The 13829-nt window shown below is 51.5% G+C and overlaps 1 protein-coding gene and 1 long non-coding RNA gene across 5 annotated transcripts in view; both read right to left on the bottom strand.

Moving 5' to 3' along the window:
• TXNRD2 (thioredoxin reductase 2) overlaps window positions 1–13829 on the bottom strand; it is a 56545-nt gene that overhangs the window by 15723 nt on the left and 26993 nt on the right. For all 4 annotated transcript variants that reach the window (XM_031948992.1, XM_031948990.1, XM_031948991.1 and 1 more), the window contains exon 11: window positions 11652–11826. In XM_031948992.1, coding sequence (XP_031804852.1) covers window positions 11652–11826 — 175 coding nt within the window. The remainder of the gene's footprint in view (window positions 1–11651; window positions 11827–13829) is intronic.
• On the bottom strand, window positions 1921–8054 carry LOC116420871. The gene is made up of 2 exons (XR_004231318.1): window positions 5200–8054; window positions 1921–5078 (listed from the first exon to the last, which is right to left on the bottom strand). It is a non-coding gene; the product is annotated as an uncharacterized LOC116420871 (long non-coding RNA).

Consider the following 13829-nt stretch of genomic DNA (forward strand, 5'->3'; position numbering starts at 1 on the left):
CTCTCTCTCACTCCTTTTCTTGTTTCTTTCCTTTCTCCTTCCTTTTCTCCCTCTTTTCTTTCCTTCCCTCCTCCTCTCTCCCTCCTTCCCCTTCCCTCCTCCAGTTGTCCACATCAGGAGCTGTTCCGGGGCTGGGACCCAGCCAGGGCTCGGGGACCTCCAGTGGGCCACGCACCAGCAGCCAGGACATCTGCTGGCCCCGATCTGGGCCAGGAAGTCCCCAGGATGCGCCGCCTATGGCGGCAGCTGATGTCCCCCGCCCGCCTGGGAGGGATTCCAGAGGCTCCAGTTTCTGTTTCCTGCAGGCCCGGTGACTTCATGGCCCGAGAGTCTCTTTGGGGACGTCCCTAACCCAGGTGGGAGTCACGGCCCCTGAGCTACAAGCCCGGTACATGGGCGAGGTCCCGGCAGCTGGGCTGCGTGCCCTCTCTGATTCAGCCTGCAGAGCCTCCGACACCCCTCAGCTGGCCCCCGGCCCCCTTCAGAACTCTCAGGAGCGGCTCCTGGACAAAGCACAGACCCCCCCCCCCCACCCCCGGCTGGGTTTCGGCCTCAGCCTTTAATACCCTCGGGTCACTCTTGGACCCCCTTTGGCCAGTGCTGCCCCTTGCCTGGGAGAGGGCCTTCCTCCTCCCCCTGCCCCCCGCCCCGAGAACTCCATTAGAGGAGGGAGGAGATGCTCCTGGAGCTCGGAACAGATCCCCATTGGCTAATCCAGAAAAGTCCCAGCAGGAATTCACCCCAACTACCTGGGAACATCGGGGAAAGATGGGGAGCCCCAGTTTTCTCTCCATATTGCTCTGCATTTTTCTAAATGTTCCCTCTCCCTAAATGGGGGTAAGGCAAAAAAGGAAGGGAACAAGCATTAATTAAGCACCTCCTGTGTGCCAGGAACTTGATGAATAGCATCTCATTTATCCTCACAATAACCCTGGGGAGAGAGAGATGCAGTGATCAGCCCCATTTTACAGATGAGGAAACCAAGCCAACCAGTGGTGGAGTGATTTGCACAACCTCGCTCTACTAGGAGGCGCTGGAGGCTGGACTTGATCTCTGAGCTTGCTGGCTCCAGAACTAGCGCTCTAGCCTGTGGCCCCTTGGGGAGGAAGGTCCCCATTAGTGGCGCCATTTTTGCCTTTGTCTTTCTATCCTGGCAGCCAGTGGAGGCCGGCATTCTCAGGATGGGGGGGGGGGGAGCAGGCTGACGCAGCAAATGACCAGAGGCCCTTAGCCCGTGGAGAAGCTGGGGGGCCCCCATCCTCCGCCCATTAGTTAGTCTTTCAGTTCGAATTTCCCTCCATCAAGCCTGTATCTAATGGTGTATCTCTGTCCTTGAGACGCATTCAAATTACAGCAGAAAACCTGATTAGATGCCACAGGAGTTGAGGGGGAGGAAAAATGCGAAGCCCCTCCAGGCCGGCGAGCAGCTGCTTCTGATCTCCATGGGGGTTCTGCACCAGCTGGGGGCCGTCAGCGGCCTGCAAAGGGAGGTGCGGAAGGGAAGCTGCCAGGGAGCTGCCAGAGGAGCCCCGCAGCTGCTGACCCGCGGGACACCCGCACGGGACGCCCACAGACGCGACCGCCAAGGAGAGATCTCTCAATCGGCTCCTTCCTTCCGATTTCACGCTTGCCCTGAGTGCGTCCGATGATAAGTGAAAGAAAAACCGGTTAATTAGGCAAGATGTAAGTGCCAGACAGAAATAGGAGCAAGAGAGGGAATCTAGATAAAAGTCCGCGAGGGGAGGGAAAAGGTGCCCCCGTTACCATCGCTGAGCGTTTACACAGCGCTTCCCACGGCCCTGGCACCGCGCTAAGTGCTGGGCAATCTCATGTGATGCCACACTGAGGGGAGGATGCCTGTGGGCCGGCTCAGGGCCGCCCTGAGACTCTGGAGTTACCCCGTCATTTTTAAATGGCTCCTTGGCTGGAATGAAAATGGCAGAAAGGGGGGCTCCTGCAGCACGGAGCACAGATGGGTCAGTGAGAAGCCAAGAGCGGGAGGCAGTGGGAAGAGCTGGTCTGCCCCTCACTCCCTGCAAGGCTTCGGGTAGATCCTTTCTCTTCCTTTTCCTCTTCTGTATGTTGGGGGGGGGGTAGTGCTCTGCGGTCCCCTCCAGCTCCAGGATACTCTGACAGAACCAACTCTTGTCACTCTAGCAGGGAACACCCCGGCCTTCCCACTCGGTGCCAGTCTGCCGTCTGCGTGCCAGGAGAAGGGATCCTCAGAAGGGTCACTGGATACCTTTCTCAGAGCTAATTCTCCAGCCTCCTCTTTCTCTAACTCACTTCCGGCCTCGTGTCCTCATTGGGTCCAAGTGTCATGGCGCTGCTGTGGTATCTGCCTCTCAGAGCTGAGGACCCGGCTTCAGATCCTGACTCTGCCGCCTGGCGCTGTCAGCACTCTGGGCCCCGACGGAGTCACCGGTATCTCCCTCTCTCCTCCCACTCCCCAAAGGCCATATTCTGGTCAGTGAGAGACAATGTATGCAGAGGGAAGCACGTGAGGATGTATCCCGACCCCTGAGGAAAGGCACCCAAGCGTACAGACAAGGGACTGCCCAGGTCACCACCGGGCCATTACAAGGACCAGAAGGCCTGGGATTTGCAGTGGGGCCAGTGCTTGTGTCCACAGGAGGAGCAATACACTGAGGGATACACCAAAGACCAACCAGATGCTACATCACAGCTCAACGAGGTACCAACCCCTGAAACTCTGAAAGACACAACCAAGGGGAACCTCATGGAACTCCACAAAGGGAGAAAAGGATTTCCTGTCCCCAGAGCCTGCCCTCTCCCTTTGGCACAAGGGTCTTCCATCACTATAATCTTGACCCCAAGGTACCCTGGGTGCAAAGCAAGTGCACACGCCTACTTTGGGGAGATTGTTTCTCTCATAACCATCCTTTCTATACTTGCTGCAGAAATATACTTTCTTCTTTTTTTAAATGGAGGATTGGCATATTATTTATTAGACTTTATTTGATGCAAAAAAAAAAGGCAAGGGTAGCAATCATGATCTCAGACAAACTTAAAGCAAAATTCAATTAAATTAAAAGATAAAAAGAGATTAATTATATTTTGACAAAAGATACTGTTTGCAATGAAGCAATATCAATACCGAACTCTGGAACCAAATACAATAACATCTAAAATTTATAAATGTAAATGAATTACAGTGGAGATAGATAGTAGTACTACAACAGTGAGGGGACTTTAGTCTTCCCCTCTCAGAACTGGATAAATCTAACCAAAAATAAATAAGAAAAAAGTCAAGGAAATGAACAGAGTTTTAGATAAGCTAGATAATGACAACTATCTGGAGAAAATGGAATGGAAATAGAAAGAAAGATACTTTTCTTCTCAGCAATTTATGGAACTTTTACAAAAACTGGCCACATATACATTTTATTGCTAAAAACAGAAATATTAAAAGTATCCCTTTTCAGATCCCAATGCAATGTAAATGCACTTTCTAAAAGCCAATTATGTCTGGCTATTAATCAGTGCAAAGCACACCAGTAACAGCTTATCACAAACAAACTCCAGCAACATTCAGGGTAACCCCTGAAACTCTAAAGACATGATAGTAATAATCGCCTTCTGGGGACCTAGCTTGCCAGAGGGGGTGCCACTGATAAACAGAAACATGCAGGATACATATAGAATGGATGAGAGATACCCTTAGAAAGCAAAGCTAGTAGCTGAGGGGGAAGAGGATCATAGCATCTCAGCTTTTTTTTTTTTTTTTTTTTACAGACGGCTGTGAAAATTGCCACTAGTTCTTTCTCATGGGTCAGCTGTTTACATCCATAGACCTGACACCAAACAAAACTATAGAGCCCACAAACTGTAGCCAACATCGTTCCACCTGTGACCTGCCATAGTCGTGCTTCTTGGAAGAAACGAGAGGGAGATGTTCAAACAGCAGGTAAAATCTGATGCTGTGCACTGCCGAATGCACGTTTTGGCACGGGAGTCGGAGAAGGATCTTGGATGAGGTACAAGGAGGAGGGAAGCTCAAGCTGGAAGCCTTAAAGCAGATTTCCTTTTCTTTTCTAACTTAAGTCAGATCCTTGGAGGTCTATTATTTTGTTTGCTTATGTTTTAAAAATATTCATCTTTGAGCCTTGAGAAAAAAAAAAAAAGATGATGGTGGTAATGGCAGCCTCTGAGTGCCTTTTCTTTGTTCAAGGACAGGGATTAATGATGAACTCCAGGATCTTGGCAGATAAAACACACCCTGATCACCATTTCACACCCAGATTTAACACCATGTAGAAGACAAGCTGTTAATTGCTGAATGTTAACCCATACCCTGGGAAGAAAATCTGAAGACCATTCATAAACATGACTGATGCAAGTGTTCTCTGCGGCTTCTGACTACCTACTTCACTACCACCTACCGTGTGTGCCCAGGTCAGAGGTAGATGAGACAGGTCTTAATTAAGGTCCTTCCCATTCACCCTCTCAGTTGACAGCTACAAACTGATTGGGTGGCACTGATGGCAGTTTTGCCTGAGATGAGGAAAGGGAAAAGGATGGTCCACGCCTAGCCCACAATCTGGCAGGCAGAATAATCCAAGAAATTCCCAGGAAGCAACTTCCACCAGGGGAGCCAGTTATACAAATCCACAGTCTTAAGTGTTCCCCTTAACACTCCCCCTCCCATTCTCATTGCCTCAGGGTCTAGCATCCTCCCAGTCCCCTAGGTTCCCATCCTGAAGTCCTCACTGTCTCTCATCCCCCATATCGAAGCTGGTGCCAAGTTCTGTAAATACCACCTCTGCAGCATCTCTTGTCCATTTCACTTTTGCAACATCTCATGTTGATTTCACCTCTGCAGCATCTCTTGTCCATTTCACCTTTGCAACATCTCATGTTGATTTCACCCCTGCAGCATCTCTTATCCATTTCACTTTTGCAACATCTCATGTTGATTTCACCTCTGCAGCATCTCTTGTCCATTTCACCTTTGCAAGACTTCTTTTTGATTTCACCTTTGCAACATCTCATGTTGATTTCACCTCTGCAATAACTCTTATCCATTTCACTTTTACAATATCTCAGGTTGATTTCACCTCTGCCACTGTTTTCACCTTTCAAATTCTTTGATTTCACCTTTGCAACATCTCATGTTGATTTCACCTCTGCAATAACTCTTATCCATTTCACTTTTACAATATCTCAGGTTGATTTCACCTCTGCCACACCTGTGGGTTTCACCTTTTCAACATTTCTCCTTGATTTCACCTCTTGTCCATTTTACCTCTGCAGCATCTCTTGTCCATTTCACCCTTGCTACATCTCATGTTGATTTCATCTTTGTAGCAAATCTTGTCCATTTCCCCTTTGCAATATTTCTCCTGGATTTCACCTCTACAACACCTCTTGTTTATTTCTACTTTGCAACATATCATGTGGATTTCACCTCTGCAACACCTCTTGTGCCTTTCCCCTTTGCAACATTTCTCCTTGCACATTTCATCTTTGCAACTTCTCTCACCATTCTGCCTCTGCACCAACTCAACCACACCCCTTTCTCTCTTCTCACTGCCCCCACCCTGATACAGGCCGCTGTCCCCTCACGCTGGGCTACTGCGGTAGCTGCTAAGGGGATCTGAATGCCTCAAGAAGCATTTTTTAGCTTCTTTTCTTACTATAACTAGCAGTTCTTAGAACTTTAAGATTTTCAAAATACTTTACATATGATCCTCACAACAACCCTGGGAAATAGAGATGCTACTATTATCCCAATTTTACAGTTGAAGAAACTGAGGCAGGCAGAGAGGACTTGCAGCTAGTCAGTCCCTGAGGTTAGATTTGAAGTCAATCTTTCTAACTCCAGACCCAGTATTTTTGCCTTTTTCTGTATCCTGAGCTCTTAGCGTCGAGTTGGTGTCTAATAAATGCGCCTCCCTCTCATTTTTCTATTCCTTTTAATGATTTGTCCTCCCAATCACTGGGGCTAGAAACCTCCCCCATTCCCACACTATCCTCTCTGCCTCAGAGCTTTTGCTATGCCAAGGTCCAGGCTTGGGACCACAGCCACACCCACCCCTTTTTTCTATTGAACTTTCTCCTTCCCCCCAACGCAATTGACCCTTTTCCCAGAAAGTCTCCAGCCCCAGCTCAAAATGTCCCAGAATGCTTGAAGGTGGCGAGGGCCCTCAGCAGTCAGCCACGCCTCTGCCCAATATGTACCCAACCGAGCTGCCTGGGCACGGGCAAGGAGACAGTCTCTGCTTTGCCTTGCATTAGCTATTTCACTCTGAACCAGTCACTCAACCTTCAGGTTTCTCATCTATGAAAGGAAATTAGACCAGATGATTTCTTAGTCCCTTCTAGTCAGTTCTAAGGATGATCTTGTGACTCAGAAAAGAAAAATCAATCAACTAACCTTTCAAAAATTCCAAAGCAAATTCTCAAGCTCTCAAGTTGCTCCTTTTCAGACCTGCAACACCTCCAGAGCTCCTCCCACAGTCTGGGGGCACGGGATCTCAGAGGTGGAGCTGGTTAGGACCTCCGAGATCACAAGGGCAATGCCCTCACTTTACAGATGAGGAAACTGAGGCTTAAGGAGGGGGAGAGACCCTTTGGGTCCTATGGGCCCTTTGGGCCCATAATCTTAAGTGATACAGCAGGATTTGAACTCAAGTCCCACAACTCCAAGTTCTTTCCACTGCATTCCACTGTCTCCCTAAAAAGCAAACTATTGCATTTTTAAAAATTACTTGGGTTTTGTTGATGATTTTTTGTTTTCACATTAGTCATTTCCTGATATTTGCTCTATCACCCAGTGAACTCTCCTTTGCAATAAAGCAATCTCCTCTCCCAGCCCGCTCCCAAATACAGTGGCCTGCATATACAGATAGTATATGACACATTTTGCACTCATGGTGCTCCACTTCACTCCTGCAAGAAGGCAGGAAAGCTTGAATATGGCTGCCGGATTCTTGAGTCTCTGTGTCCCAAACCATCCTCTAGGTGACCAGCACATGATACAAACACATCCCCTGCTCTCTCTCAGCCTCCCCTCTTCTGGACATGGTAATAATCTGAACTCTAATCCCCCTCCACAGGGCGGCTTTCCCCAAAATGTCTGCATGAGCTCACTTTTGCCCATCTAATCTATCCCAGGGACTCCCGATCAAACATAAAAGTGGCCTGGCTCCAATCTTCACTGGCCGTACACTGGCCACCCAAGAACGCAGGTACACACACCTTCCACCTCTCTGCCTTTGCCCTCATCACACCCTCTGCGGAGCTCGGCCACAGGATCGGACACAAATAGTCCCTAGGAACATTTGGGGGCTTTTCAAACTGCTTCTCTCACGTTTCTTTGGGGTTAATTCAATTCGGCTTTGCTTCTAGAGCACGGCCCCTCCTCTGCTGGGATGATATCCTAAAAGAGATCACCAGAGGGACAAACAGAAATGACTCTGTCATCAAAGGATCATCTGCACCGGGAAGGAAAGAGATGACGAATTTGGGAAACAGATGATGGACGAGTCTGGCAAGGAAGTCTGACATTGGGGCAACGGGGAAGTTCAATTACTCTGTCAACAACTGCCGGTCTCTCCTCGGTGCAGAGCAAAGGTTCGGCGGTCAGCCTGCCTTGCTGAGACAACACAGGAGGCGGAGGAGGAGAACGGAGGGGGACTGCAGTGAGAGACCAGCCTCTGATCCTGGCTCAGCCTGTCTCTGGGGGGGCTCTAATCTAGTCCCCTCATCCCACAAAGATTCAAGGTCCTCATCTACAAAACAGGTGCCAGGAAGCTAGATGAAACAGTGGATAATACACCAGGTCTGACTCATTTTCCTGAGTTCAAATTCAGCCTCAGACACTTACTAGTTGTGGGACCCTGGGCAGGGGTCCCTTCATGTTTGCCTCAGTTTCCACATTTGTAAAATGAGCTGGAGAAGGAAATGCAAACCTCTCCTGTATCTGCCTGGTGATTTATAATACAGTTTTAGGTCTGGTACGGCTAGGTCACCATCCTTTGTATCTTTTCTCATTAATTCCCTTGATATTCTTGTACTTTTGTTCTTATTTTTTCTAGCTCTACAAAATAATTTTTTTTACCAGTTTGATTAGTATAGTACTGAACAAGTAGACCAATTTAGAAAGAATTGTCATTAAAAAATTTTTTTAGCTCAACCCACCCATGAACAACTGATATTTTTCCGACTGTTTACATCAGACTTTGTGTGAGAAGTGTTTTGTAATTGTGTTCATATAGTTCCTGGCTTTGTCTTGGCAGGTAGACACCCACATATTTTATTTTGTCTACAGTTATTTTAAGTGGGATTTCTCTTTCTATGTCTTGCTGTTGGGAGTAAATGCCAAGAAAATCTCCATGATTTTCATGGAGGTCACGGAGTGGGACACAATCAGAACCACCAAAAAATACAACATTCCAGGCACCGTGTTAAGCACTACAGACACAGAGAAAGGCAAAAAGACGGGCCCTGTCTTCAAGGAGCTTCCAGTCTCACGAGGGAAACACTGAGGGAAAGTGCTGAGATGCAGGAATGGTTGGGAAAAAAAAAAGGTCTTCTATTTCCTCAACACAAACTCACTAGAAGTAAGTGCAGGCCCACTGGTGATGGGGCAGAGGCCCAACGTTCCGGAGCCCCCAGGGGCCAGCAGCTTTCTAACCATACCGAAGTCCCACTCTCATCCTTGAAGGGTCCACAACTACCCATGGAGGAAGCCCTTTTCAGACACAAGTCACGGCCACTCCAACTCAGTAAATGGTCTTCACTGACGGCCCCTGGCTGCAAGTCGCCCCGGCCCGCAGCTCTCCCTGCATCACTGGGCCCAGCCTGGGGTCGCTACCAGAGCCGGATGAGTCACGGCTCGGGTCCCCTGAGAACGTGGGGGCAGATGCAAGGACCTCCCTTCTCCCCTCTCAGGGACAATGGAGGACGGCTCTGGAAACCTCAAGCTGAGCCCCACTTTAGAAAGTGACTCTAATTGCCGAGATCTCCCGCAATCACATCTCATCCTGGTACTACTGGGGGGATTTTGTTAATTAAACCCCGAAGCCCGTAATTCAGGATACAACTGGTTAACTCTCCAGGCTGGATCCCGCTAACCCAACAGGCTGCCTTTTTTCCATCAACGGCGTAATTGGCACATCTGCAGACAGGAAATCCTCCACACCGCTAAGTTTCCCAGTCTATTATCTGGGACACCTGGTGTGGGTGTGTTGATACAGGGAAAAACAATGAATCACAGCCCGACTACACTTCAATTAAGCAGCTTTAACTGTTAATGTGCTTAATCCATCAGGGCGGAGTGCGAACCCAACAGAGAAGCAGGGCGGGAGATGGCCCTTTGCAGCTTATAGGAAAGATCACATCCTCTTAAAAGCCATCTTGGGCAGCGGTGGAGAGATGACCGGCCGGGAGGCCGAGGTGCCCCAGGCGGGAGGGTAGCCCCAGTCTGGGGAGGAAGGGTCAGGTGGGAATGGGGCTACGGGCCAAAGAAGAACCCGGCATGCTTGGCGACCTTATGGGGTGATGGGAGCCACTAGGGAAACTCGCTGCTCGGCCCTTTGGGGACTCTCCACAGTTGGAACTCCGGTGTCTCGGTGCCAGCCTCGTGTGGCCAACTGCTTTGTTACCAAATAGGGAGAACACGAGGCCCTGGGTGGCGCTTGGTACTTTATGAGCTGATGACCAAAGCCCAGGTGTGGGGCCCAGTCACCTCCCCCTCTGACTCCTGCTGCCCAGGGCGCTGGGCTTAAACTAGCCCTCCAGTTGCTTGGACAGCTCCAGCCCGAGGAGGGCAGCCCCGTGTCCGGCTGCTGTGGAGCGAGAGGGGCCCTGGCACAGCAAAGCTAAGCTCTTCCATTCCCGGGACTCGCGTCCGGCCTGCGGTATCCACATTCACGGCTGCACACCCCCTCTGGCCCCCCCACCTGAAGGCAGCAAGGCAGTAAAAACGGAAGGGGCAGGTGCCAGCCAGAGCCCATGATCACGTGGCAGGGAAAGCCTCCTTCTGTGGGGTTGTCCCAAGGTCTCCTCTAAGGGGCCTGCTGGGGACAGGGCCCACAGCCTCGCCCTGGGCCCCACAGCCTTGGCTGCCCCCCCAACCCCCCAACCCCCCGCTGGGAGGTCTGAATGGAAGTCACCATTTCTAACATTCACTTCAGGTTTCAAGACAAGTAAGAAAGCAGGAGAAGCCCGACCCGCTCCAAGACTTCCTGCTCGGCCCTGGATCACCTGAACTACTTACAGGGAGCTTGCTCCCAGCCCTAGGAAACCGACAAAGGGCCCAGAGAAGTCTGACACAGGTGGCGTCCGACCCAGGCTTAGATGGTGAAAACCTCAGCTGCCCGGGGCCATGACCCGTGACAACAATGCCACTGTGGACACAGCCTGGGCCCGAGTTCAGATCTGGCCCAGGTTTACTGGCTGGATGATCCTGGAAAGTCATTTCATTTGTGGGCCTCAGTTTCTTCAACTGTAAAAAGGGAATAAAATCAGCACTTCCCTCCTATGGTTGTGGGAATCAAAGGAGAGAGTACCAGCACTGGCACACAGTAGGACCTTAAACTGCTTGTTCCCTCCCTCCCTGCTTCCCCTTCTGAGACCTCTTCCAGTTGGAAATCTGATCCAACGAGTCATGAAAATAAATCCCAACTATTATCCCAACTATTTAGAATGAAACGGAGGGCTTTCACATGACCTCCTGTGTGGAGATGTCTTTAACATCAAACTAATGGTTCAGCCTGGCGTGGCGGGCATTCACGTAGGGAGGTGCTGGGAACTCCTGGCGAAGGCTCCCCCGCCCCCCCCATCTGCCAACTCCCGTCCAGGACCCCAGAGCCGGCTGGTGTTGGAGGTGGGTCTGCCAGGCTCAGGGGCCGCCACACCCGGGGGCTGCCAAGCTTGGCGGCCCCTGCCAGTGCCAATGTGGCCCTGCCAGTGCTGAGGCGGCTGGAGAGCTGTGGCTGTGCCAGGGCCCCGGCTGTGGGCCAGACCCCCTCCTGATTCCAGGGCCCTCCCTGTTTGAAGCATCTACTGTGTGCTTCATCAATACTCATGGCCAGCCAGCCTATCTGAAAGCCTTAGGAGACCTGAGTGTGGGTCTGGCGAGGTCACCAGCAACATGGCACAACCTCACGAATGAGTTAATGTCCCTGGGCCTCAGTTTCCCTCCCTGGCCCGAAGGATTCTGCAGAGCCTTCTGAGCACTGACACTCTATGATCTGACACTTAGAAGAAGAGGATTCAGGTAGAGATTAACCTCTGAGGTCTGGATTCTGTGAGATCTTTTTAAAATAATGTTTTTCCCCCTAATTCTGTGTTAAAACAATTTTAAAAAACATTTCTTTAAAGTTTTGAGTCCAAATCCTCCCCGTCTCCCCTCCCTCAGAGGGCAAGTTGTGTGATACAGGGTACACGTGTGCCATCGTGTCAGGCCTTTCCACGTTACTCATTGTACCAGAAAACACGAACGACAACAAAAAAGGCCATGGAAAACAGCGCGCTCCACGAGGCGACTTTTCCAGAGGCCTTGTCTGTAAGTACCCAAGGAGCTACTACCCAGAATCCACTACCCAGAATCCACCGGGTCGCCCCAGAGAAGGAAAACGAGAGAGGGAGGGGGGCGAGCCCCCGCCGGCGTGTCTCACACTTACCCACAGCCCACAAGACTGTGTCGAACACATCCAAACACTCCTTGTTCTCCTCGTGGTTATTCCAGTAGACTTTTAGCTGATTATTCTGAAGCTTTTCCAATTTCTTCATGGTGCAGTGCTTCAAAAACTTGGTGCCCTGCGACTCCATGTGGTCGGTCACCAGCAGGGCCATTTGCTGCAAAGTAAAGATCACAAATGTTGACACAGAAGGAGCGTGAGCGCTGGCCTCCAGCCCCAGGGCTCTATTGAGCTGGGACCCTCGGGGAGCCTGAGATGATGGGCCCCCAATGGGTGCCCCAGAAGGCACTAATAGTTTGTGGTCACAGGGCCCGGGCCTCCTGGGCTTGGAACAGTTTTGGGAGGTCTGCCTTAGCCCCAAGGAACACTGCCCTTGGGAAGGAAGTCCTGGCGTGAAGCCCCAGCGGCTAAAGTGGGGACAGCAGAGAGGCAAGCCCCCCATCCTAGCCACCGCGCGAGTCTCATCCCAGCAGTCTGACCCGGGCAAGCTTTGGGCCCTGCCTGGGTCTCCCCAGCCAGTGGCCAAAGGCTGTTTGGGGTCAGCGGTTTCCTGAAGTGGACTCGGGGGTTCCCGAGAGCTCAGAGGGAGGAAAGATGCCGGCCCCAAGGGCCGGGAGATCCAGAGCTCCAAGATCGAATCTGCGCATGGCCATTTACTAGCTACGGCTGACTCCTTTTCCCTCCATCTGTGAAGGAAAATCCTCGTTAACTTTGAGTCCTGGAGGCTCCCTTGGACTTCTTCCTGTCATCAGAAGCCCGGTCAGTGCCCATCCTCTGCCTGGATGGCATCACAGAACTGAAGGGCCTGAGGGACGGCCTCTGTCTGCGCCATGGGCACAATTTGCCCCTTCTTGTCATGTCTGCCCCACTAGTGGGTGCGTGGAGGGCGGAGGCCGCCTCTGGCCCCGCTGTGTCCCCAGGGCCCGGCACCCCAGGAAGCACCTCGTCAACGCAGCTTAATGAGGGACAAACTTCCTTTGAAGTGCTGAGTGTTTTTAAAGTGGATTCTTTACCCAGGCTAATGAGCCCCGGCTTCCTGCCGTGAGACCACCTGGCAGGTGGAGATGCCAGGGACGCGTTCCTACAGACGCACTGGGCACATTTTGGAGGCAGGAGCCACCGACTGGCTCCTCCAAAGGGAGGCTGCGGCCCGCTGGGGCTTGGTCACTGATGCCCACTCTCCAGGCGCACGCTTCCTGCTCACATGTGGGCTCTCTGCGGAGAACCACCCACCCAGAACGCAAGAAGGGTGTTCTTGGCTCGCCCGAGATGGGGGCTGGCGCTCCTGGCTCGCCCGAGATGGGGGCTGACGTTGCTGAAAAGCAAGTCTTGGGATGGGCCCTGTCTGAAACTGGATATAGGGCCCCTCCCCAGCCCAGCCTCCAACACACTGGCCCAGCAGCCACCCTGAAGGCAGATCCACGGACTCTGGGGCTTGGAAGGTGGAGGGCCCAGGCCCCCTTGGAGGCTGTTCCTCAGGAGGCAGGGCTCAGGAAGGAACCTGGGGCTTGGGGGCACAGGGACCTCAGGTTGGGAAGACAGTGAGAAAGGCGGTGGCCAGTCATTCTGGGGGAATTCTGCATCAATGAACCATGGAGTGAAGGACTCTGGGAAGTGACTCCTGTTCTCCCAACACTCCATCTCCTTCCGGGCCCATCAGTTCCTGAGTCAGGCAACAAGCACTTAAGAGCACGGCCTCGGTGCCAAGCACTGAATCCCTGGCATACAAAAAGCAAGGCCACAATGCCGGTCTTGGCCCCAGGGAGCTCCTGGGGGAGAAAAACAAACTCCGGGAACTTCCATGGGATCAGCGGCTCTGCTGCCAGAAACCTGGGCTAGCTCACGCCAAGCTTGAACTCACTGCAAACATGGAGGGAATTTCAATTGTCCTTGTTCAAAGTTTCCTAAAGCCACGAATTGATCCGGCCGTCCCGATGACTGATCTGGAGCTATCCCAGAGGGTTATCAAACCGTACCCGCCCTTCGCCCAGCATCAGCGCTACCGGTCTGTGAAAGGAAAAGAACCTTTATACACACACACACACAGACACACACACACACGGCACTGCTACGTCTATAAAAGGAAAAGTATGTGTGTGCGCGTGTGTGCGCGCGTGTGTATCAGCTCTTTTTGTAGTGACTAAGAATTGGAAATTGAGA

The sequence above is a fragment of the Sarcophilus harrisii genome, chromosome 1 (genome assembly GCF_902635505.1).
Source record: "Sarcophilus harrisii chromosome 1, mSarHar1.11, whole genome shotgun sequence".
Taxonomy (NCBI): Eukaryota; Metazoa; Chordata; class Mammalia; order Dasyuromorphia; family Dasyuridae; genus Sarcophilus; species Sarcophilus harrisii.